This window comes from Anopheles aquasalis, chromosome 2 (genome assembly GCF_943734665.1).
Source record: "Anopheles aquasalis chromosome 2, idAnoAquaMG_Q_19, whole genome shotgun sequence".
Taxonomy (NCBI): domain Eukaryota; kingdom Metazoa; phylum Arthropoda; class Insecta; order Diptera; family Culicidae; genus Anopheles; species Anopheles aquasalis.
The window spans coordinates 80,843,147-80,863,146 of record NC_064877.1 but is presented as its reverse complement, the minus strand read 5'-3'; the positions used below and the strand labels follow the sequence as shown (position 1 = coordinate 80,863,146).

Sequence of the window (20,000 nt, the reverse complement as noted above, 5' to 3'; positions counted from 1 at the left end):
TTCGTTCGTTCGTTCTGAAGGTGAATATGAGCTACAGTGCAGGGGACGACTCTGACACATTCTCGTTAATTTATGAATGAAGTTTTATGTAAGTTCGAGCAGTTTGGGAGCTCTCTTTAATGTTCCCTATCCTTTGTTACCTTTAGGCGCCTCTGGGAGATACATTTCGGTGCCCTCAATTCCTACAATGCTGCTGCTTATCTCTTCTATGCTGGAGATGATTGTGACTGCTCTCGCGTAGGCATACAGGTTAACCTCACTCACTTGCTCACTCACTCACTCACTCGTCTGTTAGTCTGTTTTGCAATCACTTACTGAGTAAGGCGTAGAGAGCGAGCTAGCCGCCTCTCTGCTTATCTTGCATGTTTTATGCAACAAGAATCAGTGCGGCCTAGGTGCGTGCGGGTCTAGAGCGGGAATTGGCCAAATATTCGTCGTCATTTGCCGTGCCGTGTGGTTTATCGTGAAGTAGGCCGTGCAGCTCAAAGTCTCAGCAACGCTGTTTGTCATGATGGGATTCAGTGTTCTCTCTGTGTGTCTGCTTCTGTTATGTTTTAATTATGTAAATGTACCGTAATCTTTTGCAGAGCGAGGATTATAGCGATGACTTTCTTCTCCAAACAGGCCAAGATGCTCGACGGCTGCCCGGTGGCACAGTGAGACAGTTGGTTCTGAACTTTGTTCCGTAGCACAGCCCCTGGCCCAGGCCTTTACTACCTTTCACGATGACGGATTGCGAATTGGCACGATGATGAGATGGCGGTACAATCACGAGAGAAAGGGAGAGAACGCTGCTCGGTCGTAGTTCTCAGAAATGGGATGAAGAAAGGGGTTGTTTGAAGATGAAAAATGATGTCCATGAGCCTGAGGCAGTTCTGTAGCGTACCGAACGTAGGTCGCGAGCAGCGTCTGGTCGACGATGGTGGACAAAACCGATTGGGCTATGTTAATTCAAACGATTACAACTGTTTTTGCTGTGTAACTAGTTGAAAGTTTCGTTCGATCGGTAGGAGATGGAAGGCGGGAAGTGTAGTGGACATGGAGCTCGTCAATGCTTTCGCATTAATGCTTATCTACGCGATAACAACATCTGCTGTCAGAATAGATCGGAAAAGTAGGAAGTAGCAGCGTAGAGGATATGCTCTCGCATGAAATGTGCTTTAAAATTGATGCAGAGAGATCAATATTTTCGTTTATTGCGTTAAAAAGCTATGCTGAAATGCTTTGCACCGCTCATGCAAGCAAACATTTGTAACATATAACCAGCATAATAGGAAATTACTTTGTTTTATGATACGTCTCTTAGCTAAATGCTACAAATTCTTCACCTATTGATTTTCAAGATGTTGCATAAACACCTTATAAATAGATCCAGATACTTCTCAAAACAACTTTTGAAAAATACCTTTTAAGGTATAGAGCATGACGAAAGTTACTTAAATATGTTTCTCCCGAGCGATGACAGGTAACGAATGAGGGCTTTATGAACGAAAAAAACCGTTTAATAATGGTCGTAAAATTATTTAATACTCGCTTATTATCAATACAAATCATTAATTTGGCAAGTAAAATTTAATTTGAACAGTCGTCTAACATCGAGAACAAGATTGTCACTAAGAAAACGATTACAATCGATACTCGATTCAAAATTGACGGCAAAATGAGTAATTCTACCTTTTAAGGACACGCATTTCTCATCCTTCTGATACCCTCTGCGCATTTTAAACAATCGCATTAAAGTCTCTAAAGTCGTTCGCTTCCTTATACCAATCCGCCCTCAGATGAAGTCATCGATTAAAGATAAAGAGATTGATTGTGTCACCGATCAAAGCGACACAGAACGGAACAAACACCAAACGTTCGTTCGCAGTTACGCGAGGTGTAATTGTGACATGTAACATTCGTTGCTTTCTCCACTGTCTATCACATCACCCCATCGGTGAGCCGAAACACCGGAAATGGATAATAAAAAATCAATTTCAGCTTCCTTCTCCATCCCTCCGCTGAATTACGCTGGCTTGAGTAATCAAAAGCGTGGAAAACCGTTCGTTGATTGCATTAGGCCACATTAGGCCGTGTCGAAGCGGTGGCAGCAGCATCACCACCAGTATCACAGCTTGTAAAACGTGTATCAAATTATCTTTTATTTATTCAAACTGCGTCAAACCACCAGCACCACCACCACCACACCTCACCTCGGTTGCCGAGCAAACCTCGGTACCTTCCTCGCATTTGCCTTTCATTAAACGCCCAAATTTTCATTTCATGTCATTAAACCAATCTTTTAATGTTATTTTTGGTTTCTCCATCACGCCCCCCCCATCGACATCCACGTATTCTCTGGCCTGGCCGGCTGGTGTCCTGGGTGTATGTGGTGCTTGGATGCTGGCCGGCTGGCATCCTTGGTGTCAGTGGAGCACAGACACTTTCTTGGCTCACTTTCGCTCACGTTAATGTTGGCATACTGGCACACGGTGTGGCGCGGTATGCCGGTGAGCAGCGTGTACTCAGTCACTCCCTCCCCCCGTGGAGGATAATCATCTCAATGTGGCAGAGGGAAGAGCATCGTTCTTGCATCGTCACCAGAAGCCTAACGTGGCGTTAGCGGTTGGAACACACCCTCTCGAGGGAGAAGAGAGTGTCTCTATCCCTACTGGAACGGAATCCCTGGCGCACAGCTGCCATGGTCTGGCCTGGCCTGAGATCATTCATATTTCCTCGTTTGCGCCCCCGTGTCTGGACTGTGGCATCCCTTTTTGAGCGCGCGAGTGCTTAAGGAACCATCAACCGCCTTTTCAGCAGCCGTCGCCGCTTTTCACCGTTCGATGGGGCTTCAGTTCAATGAGCGGTGGAAATGGAGGCAAATGTTGTCCTTCAGTCCTCCAGCGGTCCTTTCGCTCCTCGCCATGGCTCATTGTGGATGGAGAGTCTCTTCGGTAGCGCCAGGAAGATAAGTTGATTTTCATCGAAAAGAGACACGCGCGACGTCACTCGAGGGCCCGTGTGGTGGGGAGTATCAACCGCACCCTTTGTGGCCGCCTCCCCGGGTTCCCTGGTCGGCGCAATGCTTGCTGCAGAGCAGAAAAGCGCAAAAGGCGAAAGCACCTACTACTCCACGGTATCCTCCTTCAGACATGATGATGTACACCATTCTTACACGCCACCAGCCAGTAGGATCTTCTCATTCTGCCATTCGACACGACGCTAAACGCTTCCTCGCCAACTGCTGCGCGACCGCTATGCAAACAGTCAGCTATCCGATAGTGTCGAGGGTTGTTCCATGGACCGAAGAGAGGGTTTAAGGAGGGGGATGGTCCATATCACTCTATGGTGATGTCGATAAAAATACCCTAGCCCTCTTTCTTTCTCTCTTTCGCTCTCTCTATTCACCTAGGAAGGAAAGCGTTATACAGCAGCAACATCCTGCCACTGTCACGACACATACACAGTCACAACGACAACGGAAAAAAGATTTCAAGAGACAGCAAGAGAGAGAGAGAGAGAGAGAGAGAGAGAGAGAGAGAGAGAGAGAGAGTAAGAGTGTGAGGAAGATAGAACGATCTCACTCTACGGGAACGAGCGAGCGGCGTCTTCAAATTTGCATAAATATTTATTTACACTATACACACCACCCGCCCCCGGGCCCCGGAGTACACCGAGAGTACATAATTTAATCCTCATTTCAGCGGTTTATTGCATTGCAGCTGGGTGGCGCACATGCCATCCCACCAGCTACCCTCTCCCCGGAGAACGGAAATTAGGACAACTCCGACGACGACAGGGATGAGATACCGAGATACTTTCCCAGCAGGATATAGCTTAGCCAGCTGGGAAAGGAGGCAAATAAACAAAATTGTAAAAAAGAAAAATGGCCTCTCGTTGGCGTAGTGGCCCTTAGCGAGGGACCCATGAGGGGCCGTTTTGGGGGGGGGGGGGGTCCCTTGCATGGTTGCAGCGAGTGTGCCGGAGTGTGGAGCGTGAGTGTTATCGGAGGAAATTATGCCAGTTGGCGTTCCCGTTTTGCGTTCTGGTCTGGCAAATCTCTGGCTGGTAGAAGGATGTTATTTGTTTTCTGGTTAGCTCGTTCGTTAAATTAGTCGCCCAGGGTATTGCCGTTGCCTTGCTGCGAGAAGGCTTTTGTGCCATCCATCCGTCATTATCGCCATTTTTCCGAAGCCTTTACGATTAGATGAGGTTGTGATGGGTTTGATTAAATGGAATCAGATTATCATGTAAATAAATCGATCGATCGAAAGGTTTTAATTTTAAAAAAGATGAAATACTTTTGAATGAATGTACTTCCAACTCAATATCTACACAATTTTTCGGTATCATTCGTGATTAGTCTTTTTAATCTAGTCTTCATTGCCTTTCTTTAGAGGCCATGGCTTACTTAGTCAAGGTTAGATTTCCCAGCTGACACTGAGATCTGATTGGAGCCTTGATGAGTTTCCTAATCTTAACAAACAACTATTTTAAAAGATCTAATTCGAATTGAAGCGAAAAATGATCAAGTAAAGCATTTCCTAAGGCATTTCTACTCGTACAATCAATATGAAAATGACTGACGCACCTTAAACGAACCAAATCATTCCCGAAACCCACACAGATCCTTGGCTGGTGGAGAATAACCGTATTCAAAGCCCTGGACTAAACCTTCCTCTGGACTAGTGCATTCAATTTTCTCCAATTATGGCGTTTGGCCAGTTCTCAACCTCAAACCGGGACGAAGGCTGGACGGCAGCTGATGAGTGTTGCTATTTTTGTGCCTCCTAACTGGTCGAATAAAGAACATAAGAGGGTTAGTGTCCCAACGACGAGGACGACGACGACGACAACCGGGCACCCATCATTCAGATGGGTTTTCCCTTCCTGGCAATCATTCTCCCTCCGGACGTCCCTCTCTTCTGCTCGGTCTGCCATTGACCGGTCGGAAAGGGCATTGAATTGCTTGGACTCTTCAGCAATTTACCGTTTTTCCCAAGGATCTCTCTCGCTCTCTCCCATGGCCCTTAGGATCGTCGACGGGAAATTGATAAACATGTGAGCGACTGTTGATAGCGAGTGCGAGGAGGGCATCAATTTTCTACCACTTCTCGGACCCCCCTCCCCTCGGGTCACCGGTTCCGGAACGGATCGATAGCAGGAAGCTCATCGTTGACCATCTCGTTGGACTCTCTTTCTCCCCTTTCCCTTCCGATTCTGGGGATTCATCGGTGACTAGGCGACTCGGCAGTTCACCGACCGGTTTTGGCAACCGGGGTCCCGGTCCCGGGTTGGTTTGCCGACCGAATGGACACTTTGACACCAGTCCCAGGGTAGGGCACTCGATGTGCTGATGAGGCTCCTTTCTGCGGAGTCTGCTGGAAGGCTGAAAGGCTTTTAAAAGCGGTTCAGGCAGGCAGGTAGTTCGATCGGAAACGCATTCAAGCGGTCGGTGGCTATGAATAAATGTATTGTTGAAGATCGGGTTCACCTCCAAAGGGACTGGGGATGGGAGGGTATCGGTTGTCTCCAGTCAGGTGCTGGTGATTTGCCTTTTCCGTTTCCCGGTAGTGTGGTGGTGGTGGTGGAGAAGATTGTCTCTATTTTCGGGTCTCTGGCAGGGCAAGGGCGTAAGGTGGTCAGCAGACCGAGGCCGTTTCTTGGTCCTCGTTTGGAAAGATGGAGAGGAATGCAAAGCGTAAGCGTATTATCTTGTCTTCTATTACTCAACTGGGAGGATCGGTGGAAGGAAAAGAAAAAAGATGGCAGGAAGGATGGAATTGGAAATGGAAACCAAACCCCGACTCATGAGAACCTTTCTTTTGCTGGACAGCAGCTTGCGAGGGGGTGGTATTTGTTTGCAAGAAATATTACAAAGCCCAGATCCCCTTCATGCCACCACTAGGGGCATCATCTGGTTTGGAAAGGTCGGAATGCAACATAATAAATCGTATGTTACAATTCGATTCGGCCATGGGTGGATCGATCGTTTCGTTATCTCTTTCTCAGAAGCGAAGAAGTATTCAGAGTGTCCAGAGTGGACTGGTTTAGAGAGGGAAATACCATTTTCAAAATAAGAATGACAGGTACGGAGAGAGCTCAACCAGTCAATACTCGGATGAAAGGTGGCAGTTTATGCCAAACAGAAGAAGGTTTTGAGCATGATCAACATCAATTTACAATCAAATGAAAATGATGGACATCGATCGTGTATGAGTATCGTACTTACTAATTGTGTTGTAAATGTTGATTGATTTAATAATTGAACCCAAGGCAACCGGAAATTTATCTAATAAACGGTTCAATTAATTTTCATCTCTAAATAAATATCAATCCTTTTAAAAAGCTTTTCTGACCAATCCTTTTTAATTCCATCATTTCTGCTTAACGACATTTTACTGCTTCAGTGATTTCGATTTTGCACTTTCATGTTCACCTTGGCATCCACAGAGCTGCTCTCTAAGTCTAAATGCCATTTCAATCTGCAGAGTATCGTGCAGCTCGTTGTCTGGTTTGCAATTGTCGATAGGATGGAAGGCTTTTTATGCGAAATATGCAGAATATTCATTGAAGGTTGACTTTTATGTTGAATTCTCGGTGCCCTACTCGTTCTTTCCACCAACAGTACAACGAGCTGGCACGATGGATTTGTTCTGCCATTGGTTTTTGAGCCAAAGGGCAGGCAAGGCCACCGGTAAGAGCGCTTTGGTTGCATCATAATTCAAACGGTGCAAATCCGGCTCGGCAACGTCAAGGAAACCGTTGCGACGACCTTGCTGTTGCTGGTCTCTTCTCGGTAGCTACCATAACACCACGGTGTTAGGTCGGATTGTCACTGTATATCGTCACCAGTCGCAGACGTCAGGGAATCGGCTTTATTGCACCGCGAAGTACCGCGCTTTGCCACGAGAACCGCCTTTGGGGGGTGGTGGATCATGAAAATGAAATTGAAAAATTTAAGAAGCCACAATGAATTTATGAATATCAAACGAACGAACTGCCTGAGCTGCCTGGCACCGCTGGTAAGGGAGGTTCTTCATCGTTAGACGAAAGACCGTTGAAAATGCCGCCAGCCTTTGTCGTCTGATGTTTCTTGGCGTTCAGTTGGAACATTTTTCCGGGTAATGCTGCTTAGTCGCCGAAAGGTGGACCAGGTGTCGGAGACAACAAGTCAAAGGAAAGGTAAAAATTCATTTGTGGAAAAATCATAAACGTTTTTAAAATACGCTACGGGGAATGGTGAACCGTACCGAACTCCACCGAGGGTGACACATTACATGGAAGTGGAATAATGGAACGCTGTTCAAGCTCTGCATGTTCGTGATTCGTGTGTGGTTCGTGGAATTGAAAAAAAATGTTAACAAATACGACCAAATATCACGATACCGCGTGCGATTGGGTATGCGTCTTTTTGTTTTGCGATAAAGAAAAACAAAGATTAAAGAGAGGAAATGAAGGAACGAGTGTAGATCGTGTTTAGAGCGTATTAGGATCAACATGAAAACCCTGCGTTGCTCTAATTCACCAACATAATTGCCTGATAAGCGAAACAAAGAGTTCTGTAGTGAGCAGTTTGGAGTTATAAAACATCAATTGCGGAAATGTTCGGTTAGTTGTAGCAATAGCATGTTTATATGTTCTTTTTCTGCTAGAAATGAAGTCTCATTCTCATTAATTAAATGAGAATTTGACGATGTTTTATGTATCCAACTACTTGGAACAAACCCTTTCCAACAACGTTTTGACGTCGATCCTAATCATTTCATAGATTCCTGAGCACCATAAAGTGATAGAGTATGTTTTCGCTTAGCAAAATAATATTAAAAATAACATTCTTTTCCTGATATACTAAATTACCTGCGATCAGAATAAATCAATTGCATCTCGCAAATAGAAATATTTACTTTAAAGTGCCAAATTAGTGAGGAAAAACCCACAGCCCCGTTAACACTGACAGTGATCTAGGGGCAATTGACCCCCCCCAAAAAAGGGGAAGCCCTAAAAAAAACAGTATTTTGCTCCATCATCTTCTGTGGCACTCCCGCTCAGCATGCCCCTCAAACACCATTATCACCTCCAAAAACCATCGACTCACGCTGACGCTGACACCGACGCCATCGTTCAAGCGGCGCATATCGGTGTGCGATTGCTTAATTTCCCCGGCGTTCGAGCTCGAGTCCATGGCCAACTTTGGCGCGCTAATTACCGCGAAATGAATCGACGGAACTGGTGCGAACCCTGTGTTCGTTCGTTCGTTCGTTCAAACAGCAACTACGAGTGGTGCTACCAGAGTGTTACTACTACTGCCGCCACCACCGCTCCTAATTGCTACTAAATGGCAATTAGCGTCAACGCGGAACGTCCTGCGATCCTCAGTGACTCCCTCTCGCTGGCTCGAATTACGAACTCCCTTCATTCCCTTTCGGAAGTGCGAAACACACAGTGCCACTGGTGCTCGCAGATGCGCGGCGAGAGGTTAGTTTCCGGTTAAATATTTGTCAAAAAACCCGCTGGCAAATAGGCGACGGGTCTGTTATTACTTTGGTGTCCATTTGCACTGGACTGCTGCTGCTGCTCCTGATGCTGCTGATGGTGAAGTTGGTTGGGGCTATGATGATCGTTCAGCATTCAAGAGGCTCATTTATGGTGGTGAACAAGTCGTGGTGCTGCTGACGGTGGTGGTGGTCACGAAGAGATGGACTCTGGCAGTGAGTAGTTTGTCTTCTGGTGGCCGATTCCGCTCGACGATAATAAAGGCCGGGCGATGGTGAAGGCGAAGCGACGATGAAGATGGTGATGATGTGCGCCAGCACGAGTGGCAACTGAGTGAGGGAGTGTAATAAGTGTGTCCCACTGTGTCTGTGATCATGATGGTGATGATGGTTCTTCTGGTCGGCCCTTGACAGGTTACATAAATCGTTAACAAGCAACCTGTTGCCAGAAGCCAGTGAGATGAGATGACATGGCGCCCGTTGGAGTCAGTGCGCGATAAGCATAGTTATCACCCCCCTCCGGGAAGGAGGTTGCGAAGGCTACTGAATCTGACGGATGTCCACACCAACCTCCGGTGCCTTTATTGTTTGTGCCAACTCTTCTATCAGCTTAGTGTGTGACTCATCATCAATTGGCTCGTTTGTCACAAGTCCTTTCCTTCCCCTTTTGTTTGGGAAACCTTTTTGCTGCCGTTGATTGGAGGAGATTTCAAAACACTTGTCACATCAAAAAGGGGGGCTGTGGATTGTGGATGTGCACATGACAGCTTACAACTGATGATTGTGTACTCGATTTGATCTTAGGATAATGATGCTCCGTCGCTTTATCTATGTTTGGATGGGATTGACTGAACATTGCCCAGGATAAGCGTCAGTAGAACTCAATTTTCCACTTAGTTATCACTTTTATCATAAATTTCTTTAGTTGTACCAAGGTTTATCTCAAGTACTGGCTTTGTGACGACAGTAAACTGCTTCCTCAACTCAATGAGCAATTAGAATTGTAAACACGTCGAGCAATATACGCCCTGATCGAGAACAACTATTAAGATATCCACGCTCACCATTTGGCCGCACAATTATGGTTTCCATTTTCGCTAATGCACCAAACTTTCCCGATCAACCGAGGGCAACAAGTTAAAGTAAACGGCCCATACGTGTCGTGCGGGTTAATACGCCTCTCTCTCTCTCTCTCTCTCTCTCTCTCTCTCTCTGTCGATAACAACAAACAAGCACTGCTCTGCGCTCGATCACGTAACCGAAATCCGGTCTCTACGGAGACAGTGAGATACAGAGAGAAAAGGTGAGAGGCCGTGGACAGGGCCCCAGGACACGTTTCGGGTCCAATAATCTCTTTTGGGAAAATGGTTGAATTATGTCGCTCCACTTGGGCCTCGGGTTCGATATACACAGGAACGGAGAAATTGAAATAAATGCTCGAATCCGGGTGTACACGCGTGCGAGACCTCGAGACGCGAAAAGGAACGAGTTGAAAACAATCCACTTTTAACGGCCAGCAACTGTCTGTGGTGTTCCACTTGAAGCTCCAAAAAGCCTCTCAGGGAAATGGAGCCTCACGGAACGGTACGATTATTTTGTATGTGTGCTCGTGTATGTGTGCTACACACGGTTACCGATCAGCGACAACGACGCACTCCCGATACCGCTCAGGACGATAAATTGTGGCGGGAGATTTTGCGAAAAAGGCATTACCTTCACCTTTTCGGGGAGGGGCACATTAGCGAAGGCGCACCGAAGTCGTAAAAGTGTCCGTAAGTGTTGCTTCGCGTGCTTCTCCCTCCCGGCGTTTTTTTTGTGTTTGTTATTTATGCGAGGCCCCTGTCCACCTCCCCTGTGGACCGTTTAGGAGTGTTTTTGGGACTTTTTTTGTTCGTCGTCGAGAAGGAAATAAATCGGAGGCAAACTTTTGAAGAACAGGCCACGCGTTCGCGGTCATGGTGATTAGGTACATTCCAGAAAGAAAGAGAGAGTAGCACCGGAATGTGACAATGGCCGTTGTTTCTGGGTCCAGCTAAAGGTCCAGTGGTTGACATTTGACCGTGGCATGTCACTCGGTCAGAGTGGTTGGTTCATAATTCACTCGAATTCGTACCACGGCGCTTGGTCCGTCATGTATGATTTGCGTGTTTAATTGCGCCTCGCCACCGCCAAATCGTTCGCGGTAGTTAAAAAGCTTATCTGAGAACCATTAACCAACCAATGCGCGCGCGCGCGTGAGTGTAGTGCGAAATCATTGGAACAATAAAAAAATGCTACCGAACACGATAACGTTATCGAGGGTACATGACCGAACCGACACGGCATTGAATGAGAGTGAAATGACTTCTGTGAGTAACGGTTTTTTTTTTATTTGAAAAACCCGGATTCGCGTGCTTTATTCGTTTTACAGTGTTCCGATGAAAGGGGGGAAATGGGTAATAAAAAGCTTCCAGGAATTTCCGTTTCCAAGCATGAGCGGCCGCGTAAATGACCACGACTGGATGAAATACCCAGTGAAACCATACCAAGGCAATTACTTGTGTGGTTTGCCAATTAATATGATCGATCGGAAAAGTTTATCAATGTATGTGGATCTTTAATGAAAGATGTCTCCTACAGACTCAATTCAGCTCGTATTTCATTGTCTTTTTAAATACTAGATCGCGGAGCTTGTTCAAATGGGATCCCACCTTCCTACTTCACGATATTTGGCCATCATTTACAAGGAATCTGTTCCCGGAAGAATCCTGGCCCCCAAGAATGTTTTAGCAACCGAGAGGAAAGCAGAGCATGCTTTGGAGCAACAAAACATTCCAACCGAATTGCAGCCAGTTACTCTACTGGATACTGTATCCTGGAAGCACTGTAAGCGATCTACTTTTTCGAATTCGCATTCACTTGTGCTCGAAGAAGCCTCAAAGGGAGGTTCGGCAAACTGCTTGGTAACCGCGGTTCCTTCTCCTCCGGGTGCTCTGGATCATCCATCAAATTCTATCGGGCCCAAAATATGGGAAAAATGTCACCCACCAAACGGGTGGGGGGATCCAGCGGGGGGAAGGGACCAGATGATGCACCCAGGTACTCACTTACCTGTACAATGGAATGCCGGCGTCATCCTTGAACCAGAGCACCATGTACACCTTGTCACGGGACGGTGCCGACAGTGGGCAGGGAAGGGAGATTTTCCGTCCCTCGACCGCTTGTATCTCGGACGATTTCACTGCAAAGAGAGACAGAGAGAGAGAGAATGAGAAAGGGAGTAAGCGAGTGAATCCATCAGCGCCGGTTATTACTAGTGAGCTCCGTGGGCTTGGCTGGATGGAATGTTTGGTGCGATGTCGAAAGGCATTCCTGAAGCTGTGTTGCTTTGGAAACGATGCGATGGGTCTGATGCAAGACGTGGACTACTTCTTTGGTTGCTGCGATGCGGTAAAAACCTGGTCTTTCGAGAATGCTTTCGACTGTTCATCGATCGTTCGCACTCAGCAACTACTTTAAGGCTATTAGTGGGTCACTTTTTGTTATAAACAAGGGATTTTCGTTGTATTATGTGGACACGAACTTGCTCTAGGAGCCTGCAACTATTACAGCAATCAACGTGATTTGTAAAGGACTTTCAAGAATTTTAACGTGATGAGTCCCAACCATTATCGGAATTAAAATAATCATCGAAATACACTCTTACGAATACTTGAAGATATCATTTGCACTGACAGCAATGAGTCACACAATCCTGAATCATAGTTATGTCCCAAGCTTCAAACAAAACAGCGACCAAGGCAGCAGCAGCAGCAAAGGATTGGCTCATCATCCTCTATGACGTGTCAAATCGTCGTAACCCCCCGTCGGGTGGTGTTGAGTGTGAAGTGTGGCCCTCGTACCCTCGTGATGATAAAATGCCATCCTGGGCGATAAAGGAACTCCTCAGACCACACCCCTTTTTGAAAACATCCATTCGATTCCATTTTCTCCAACCTTTTTTTTTCTCCCCATTACTGTTGCCCAGATTTGTTGCTTCCTGTTCCTCCCGGTGGTCCACAGAATCGTCCGTAACAATCATGCGATGCAGAAGGTTTGTTCAGTGGCCGTGGCACGGGTATCAAGCGGCACCACCGGGCCGGGATGGTCGTCCTAGATGCCGCTCGAATCTCGAACCCAACGAAACCCCATTTTTCCCAGACACCCTCATCCCGACCGACCACCTATAACAAAAAGTGGTGGCGTCCCAAAACTGAAGCCCCTTCCCGGTTCGTGTGTGTTTTACACTCTCGTGGAGAACGGGAGTTTTCCGGGTCCGATCCGGTCGGTGTTTTCAAATTATGAATGTTTTGCATCGTGTCCGGAGGATCTTGGTCTCCACTCTCGATGTGTTTCTGTGTGTGTTCAGCAGTCGGGCAGCATTAAAAAGGATTCTCGGTTTGGGGAAACAAAAAAAAACAGACAGTGGTGGCCCCAAAAGCTTAAAGCCGGAAAGGATTTTTACGTATTTTCCAGTCTTCCCTAACGGTAACGGTATCAGCAGCATCAGCAGGTGTGTCCGCAAGTTGTGCTTTTTTTTGTTTTCCATCGAGCGTCTGAAAAGGGTAGAAGCGTGGTGTGATGTTACACTTCTAGGGCTTTGGTTGGCATCGGGGCAAAAGATATGACAAACATTCCGACAACCAACACAACGACGACGATGACAAGGACGAGGACGAGGATGACACCGTGAATGACAGCGAGCAAACCTTTCGAATGAAGTGTTAATGTGAAGGGCATACCGAGTGTCCGTTTCTGTCTGTCTCTTTGTGTGTATCACGAGAACAAAGACTTTAATCCGAAGTGATGTTGATTTATGCCCGACGGAAACGGAAATGTAACGTGCGTGCGGTCCGTTATGCGCGTCCATCCATCCGGACCCTCCGGGAGCTCATCCTTGGCTTCCGGTTTTGCAGAACGCTGCACGGTTGCAGCAAACATGCTTTCTGCATTACACGCTGCAACTGAGTCGAGGTTTTCGCTCTTCGTTTTGTGGCTTCCCTCTTACAGGTTATACACAACGTTTGGGACTTTATCAATCATCAAACGGCGCGGTAAGGGCACTGGCTGGATTTTCACGCTGACAGTTCACGGCACGGTGCCACGGTGCGCGACCTGTCAGCACCCTGACAGCGCAACAACGAACCACTCGGAAAAGGCTTGACACTTCACCAGGGATTGCCGTTTCCGGTTGCCATTCCTTCGGTTGCCCCGGTTGCCGTGTGCGACAAAGATTAAGTGTATGATTAATGGAGATTCATATGTTGCCGACGGAGAACGACGACGATGAGGACGACGACGACCCCGTCAAAAGTGACCCAGAAGTAGTTTATGTCTCCTTCTTTCGGGTAAGAGGAGCCATTCGGGGAGCGAGAGAGAGGGACTTGATGAATAAACTTATGGCCTTCACGCACCAAACTTCAACTCAAGGCCTCCCCCGACGGGTTGGAACTCAGGGCCGTCGACGCATATCGGGATGATGATGTTGAGAGGGCCTAGAAGAGGCAAATCTTATGCTAAGCGTGTAGCACAAAGCTAAAGCTCGATGTCGGTCTGGTCTGGTTGGTCCACCATTTGCTCTACAGGTCTCGAGGGGAAGGGGCGTCCGGCGTTTCCGGTTCCGTTGACAAATAGGGCCGTGTGTATGGAAAATCGCTTCACGGCACAAAAGGTATTATCTGTTGATATATGATCGGTCACCGTCCATCGGACTGCCGTGTTTGGGGATTAGATGGATTGGAGGCATATTTATGATTCAACAGCGTTCACCCGCCCGTTGGTGGTCGTTGTAAGCGGCAGAGCAGACGGAGGGAAGGAGTGGCATCACTTGGAACGAGGAAAAAACCTCGGGTCTTTAGGGTTGAAAGAGGGTGCTCAGAGGTGGCGGGTAACAGTGAGGAAGCACCGGGATTGCAGCAGGATTCCGTTTTTGGGGGCTTTTGCTGCTTTTTGCTTTTTTTGTTGGTATAAATGGAATGCTAACCTGCTGATCCGCATGATTATTCCCTCTTTAATACATAATATACGCAGGAAAAGTGTTATCCAATCGGTGTAATTTGAAGTAAGTTGGAATTTAGCAAAGTATTTTATTAGAATTAATCAAAATTGAATGTCTGTAGATGAAATCCCATCCTCAAAGGCTTTGAAATTCAATTGAGTCGTCAAAAAAGCAATTTTTGCAATGGAATTGGATTTTAATTGGATTCATTAATTGAGGCTAGTACTTTTCATATAAATTGTGTTTATGTTATGATTTTATAAATCTAGTTTGGATGATCATAGTTTGTTTTTTTCTTTTGAAGTAGAGTTCATTTCCTATTGAGGCAACCGTTTAACACATTTTAACACAACACTGAGCGTGGTTCAAGTGTAAAACTCTTTTGTCTAAGGGGAGACCAAGATTTTTTACAGTTCCTTCTTTCTCAGTAGGTTTGTGTTGTTGATTGTTCAGTCTGAAATGATCAATATAAATTTAAATTTCTATGTTGATTTTTGGTAAGGTAATTAATTGGAATTCTTACAACTGCTTTAGCTTCAGAGGCTATGTAAAGATTGAAACTGTTATCTGTAGAAAGAAGATCGAAATAGCAATAATATTTTGGCAACATAATTCTAACCAACACCACTAACTGCAGTATCCTCTTGAATTTAAAGCATAATCTAAATGATCCTGAATGTCCGCTGACCCACTTGAACCATAAGCACCCTTCACTCGGACCTCCCCACCGGAATCCACCTAGAATGAACTCATTGTTTCAACGTGGTTTTGTTGTGGCGCACCCTTCCTCCGACTGGCTGGCCTCGTTAACCTAGAACCAAGAGCTTTATGCATTCACCGGTTGACCGCCAGTCTGTTTCTGCATGATAGTATTATGCTCCGATGTCGTATGCTGGTCCGGTGGTCCAGTGGTGGTCAAGCATATCAAACTCCCGTCTCCGTCTCTGCAACTCCAACAACATTGCTAACGTCGTGCGATCTCGATTCCGATCGCACACCAACCTGGTACCACGGTCCCGGGACTATTCCCGTAAAACGATGAACCGAAACCGAGCCCTAGGGGCAGGAATTATGGGTATAATAAGAGATAATACCGTGAACCTGCACCAGTGGCTGCATCGTGGGTGCCAGGTCTTGTCAACCCTGGGAGAAGCGTTTTTGGCGCGCCAGGAACCAAACCCAGGGTTCCCGTTTTGGGGTGGCGTTTCGTAGCATTATGCTTTGAGCACACGGCACACGACGATCTGACCTCCCCCCCCGGGTGGGGCCTGGACCGGGGCTCAACGGCTTAAGTTTGACTTCCCGTTTTTGGGTGCTTCGTCCTCCGTCCGGTGGTGAGTGCGAAAGGTTCTAATCTACTCAGCGCATTCCTGCTCTCTTCCTCTCTTTGCGGACGAAGAATTACGAACACTGCAACTCAATGTATGCACGTGTCACAGTGTCCACACTTGTGAGTGTCCTGCCTTGATTGAGACCACGGCCGGCAGGCAAGCGGAATGAGTAGGTCACCAGCACGAACGTGGCAGCTACTTTTACGCCTGGTCGCCTGTCAAAGCACCACTACTCCTCACGCTACACAGAGTCCGCATTAGTCAGCAACTCAGCGTCCGGACAAATCGGACAGACTTCTCGACCTCGACCGCAACCCTGATTTGCTCTGGTGCCTGCTGGTGCCCGTGACGGTTGGATGGAGGAAAACAAGACGCCAAGTCATCAGATTACGTATTTCATTAAACAAAATACCAGTCAACGAAGTAGCAGAGGAAGCAGAGAGGGCTCAACGTGCCAACGTCGTCTTCGCGCCTGTGCCCGGCCCCTAATGCCAACCACAGACTGCCGGACCGGCAGAAGCGATACCGGCTTAGTGCTCTCCGGTTGCTTGTGCTGCTGTTTGGTCTTAATTTGCGAAAACCACAGACGATTCGTCAAAAAGGGCAGTCGCGTTAAGCTGAGCCGAGCGCCGAGCGACTGAAGTAGTAATTCGTAATTCAAAGCGCTGGCACTGGCCACGGGACCAGCCACAGGACGTCTGGTAAATCCTTTCTGGAGCATGGCGACTGAGCGAGATGGATTAGGCTTGTCAGAAAAACGGTGACTCAGTTAACTTTGCCACAGTTAGCGACCGTTACTGATGCTGATTCATGTTGAAATGTTAAGCAGCTGCGTAAGAAGATGAGTTTCAGGAATAAGTGTTTATGGAATATTTTCTCTGAAAACATTAGATGCATAAGGAACATTAGAAGCAGATGGAACGCTAGTGGGAATTGATCCATTTATGTTCACGCCAAGATTCCGGAAATCTTTTCTATTCATCTGAAAAGCACAAGCTTTCCGAACCACCATCCCAATGTGCGAAGAAACCGTTGCGACGAATACTAAATGCTCCAAAAGACAAACAAAACCATCACCTCCTGTGGGTGGAATAAGCAGAGCGATGAAGTTAGCTTCAGGGCTGGGTGGGCACAAAAAATACTTTTTCCCAATTCATTAATGCAAACGAAGAACGCTCGTCGTTCTTCGCTCGCCTGGCTTCATCCGGGTGCTGGATGAGTTTGTTTCCGTGTGACCAGCCGTTCCGGTCCACTTCACGCCTGTCAAACTTTGCCAATTAATATGCATATAATCCTCCCTCCACGGTATCTGTCTGCCTGCCTGTCGGTTGCTTTGCATTTAATCTGCTTTCCACTGCCCTCGCTGCGACGAATGGCAGCGAATGGTAACGGTCCCGGAGCTCTAGTGGTCCCGGTCTTCTTCGAGGATAACTCGACGCACCATTCGTCTCGGATTCGGATCCTCGGTGGTGGCAAACGGTTCTATCTTTTTCATTCTTTTCTTTCAGTTTCTCTTAGGTTAGGGATTGCTGGCTGGCGCAGTCGACGAAAATGGCCGAAAACGGGCGATGAAAAAGCCGTTCGGCTTGGGTTCTTTAAGCGGAGACGCGCTAAGCACGGTGGCTTAGCGAGCTGAGCCCGCGTTTATGCGGGGCCCGGGCAGCGTGGCCAACATTTTTCTACGATACGCCAAGGAAGACACAATATGCCTTCGATAACACCACCAGTTGCATGGTGGAGTATTTTCGTCGCATTTTTTGGGTATTTTTAGGGGTTCTGTGTTTAGAAGACATTCAGATTCCTGGGCAGTTATTTTATCTTCGGTTATTTTGTGCTCCAGGAAATGTATTTACAAATAAATAACAAACATGTATAAGTAGATTAAAATGTAATATTTGATTAAACAAAAATTAAGGTTTTCCTCATTTTACTACTTCAAATCATAACTTTTCTGGAACAGATACATGAATAAATGTCCTCATAAGGGAATATGATCTAGGTTTTTTTTCATTGGTCTCTGAACACAGGGGAACCAATAATTTATCGCTGTACTATTACATAACATTCCGTTGCCTAATTACTAACTTTAATTACCTCTTATTAGTATGTTGTGGGGCACCTTTGACCATCCTACGAAATTCGATCTGCCCAACCAAACACAAGTCGTCAGAAAAGAAGAAAAAATCACCATTTGTCTACCGACAATACCTGAAACTACCTCAAACGTAATGCATTCTCTAAAAAAAAGTGAAATGGAAAAGTAAAATAACTACTGCTTACTTGCAAAGTCTTTACAAGTGCCATCATTACAACCATAAATGGCACAAGAAACACATGAAATGACCCTCCCTCAACATCATTACGATGGCATTCGTTTGGAAAACTTTGGCGCAAAAAAAGAAAAACGAAGGCAAAACACGGGAACCAGATAATAAATCATCCCTCTAGGACCAGGGGCCTCTACCAAGCGAGACAACACAGCAACACGACCTGCCAGAGACCTGGTGCAATGCTAGACGGTACGGCAAGCGCCGCCGCCTTCACACTACGCGTGAACATTGCAAACGGGAACACATGCACACTGTGCGAATGGAACGAATGAACATTAAATCTCTCTCTCTCTCTCTCTGTCTGTCTGTCTCTTGGTAGCGCTGCAGCACCACGCACCGGTACCGGTTGGGATAAAGTTTGGTGTACTTTAACATGTCATGTTAGCATAGCCTAGAGTTGTGAACATTTCCCCTTTTACCAGCCATTCCCGGACACACTCATGCCTTCAGCAATTGCTGCTGGTCCTCTGTTCCTTGGACGTAGCTCGAGAGGCAAGAGCACTCGAGTGTCTCAACATTTCCGCTCCTGAAGCACCGTTCTTGTGTGACCTTTCACCAGGAAGGAACCGGGTACCGAGTTCCCTGGTACCACCTCACTTCCGGGTGTTCCGGGCAGCACCCGAAACATGACTATGCTAACTCATGGCCTTCGCAACCCCCTATAGCCCCATAGCAACATAATTAACGATCTGTTGCAAAACGCAGCGCAGCTCAGTGGAAAGGAACCCGGGGGGGGGGACTGGTGGAATGCGAAGGTGTTCCCTCATGTTTGCAAAAGTCCGCAAAGGCCGCTCATAAGCTGTTCATCGCTTTGCTGCTAACGGAGCACGGCGCACAGGTAGCAGGCATTTAGCTCGGTTCATCGCAGGGAAATCATGCGCTACTAGGCGCCTCCATTGGCATGTTGAAATGCCCTCGGCGGGGGTGGTGGTTTGCCTCCGTGGAATGTCGTGTGTCTACAGGGTTGTGTGAGGGTGCAACGGTTCATAAATTACTGTGGTAAGTTGGATGCATTAAAAATTTTATGAAACTTTTCCAAACGCTCTCGACCCTCGATAGCGCTACGGCAACAACAACAATGCGGCGCTCGTAGTTGCCTCTCTTTACGTGTTTATGATGACGACGACGACGACGACGACGGCTACCAGCAGCCTAAGACAATGAGCACGTGCTGTTCTGCTTTCGGCTGTCCCTTCTCTGCTTCTCAACCTTGCAGCTTTGGCATCCTTGGCATCGGCCACCCCTTTTAATCCACCGCCACCCTATCGCACTCATCACGGACACGGATGGTCTGTTGTTTTCTTCTTTGTGCACGAGCGCGCGTGTGTGCGGATTGTCACATCGCGCACGTCATTTTCCCTTATCTGTGACAGCTTTTCGTCCGTCCGTCCGTCCCGGGGTTTTCCACTCCGCCTCTCGTCATTTTGTTGTTTTTACTGTTCCGACATTATGTTGCTTCCTCACTTTGTCCCTTTCTTTGCACTTGTTTGTTTGTTTTGTTTTCGAAAGCAAAGTTCCAACAGACCACCCCTTTCCACTCCACCTTTTGCACCCCTTTTCACTGTTGATTACCTGCGTCAAACCAACCAGGCACAGCACCTCACCTGTTCGGGCACTATGGTTCTCGGTCCGGTTTGCTTGGCGTCTCGCGAACTTTAGAACGGAAGAAGCCACCGGAAGACAATGCCAGACGATGGCACACCGTCCCAGGCCGGGCATTGTTCTCGGGACCAAGATAAACGAAATGTTTTTCGGCCGTTCGGCCCGGGGAGTGCCCGAAAGGATTGTCATTGTTACTTTATTACGGATAGGGGTCGTTGGCGTCGAGGAAGGGTGTGCGCGCTTG

General features: G+C 47.1%; 1 protein-coding gene across 1 annotated transcript in view; it reads right to left on the bottom strand.

Annotated features, from left to right (window-relative positions):
• The window catches only part of LOC126572476 (neural cell adhesion molecule 1-like), a 192,059-nt gene that overhangs the window by 61,966 nt on the left and 110,093 nt on the right, over positions 1-20,000 (bottom strand). Inside the window, exon 3 of the mRNA XM_050231822.1 lies at positions 11,568-11,697. Coding sequence (XP_050087779.1) covers positions 11,568-11,697 — 130 coding nt within the window. The remainder of the gene's footprint in view (positions 1-11,567; positions 11,698-20,000) is intronic.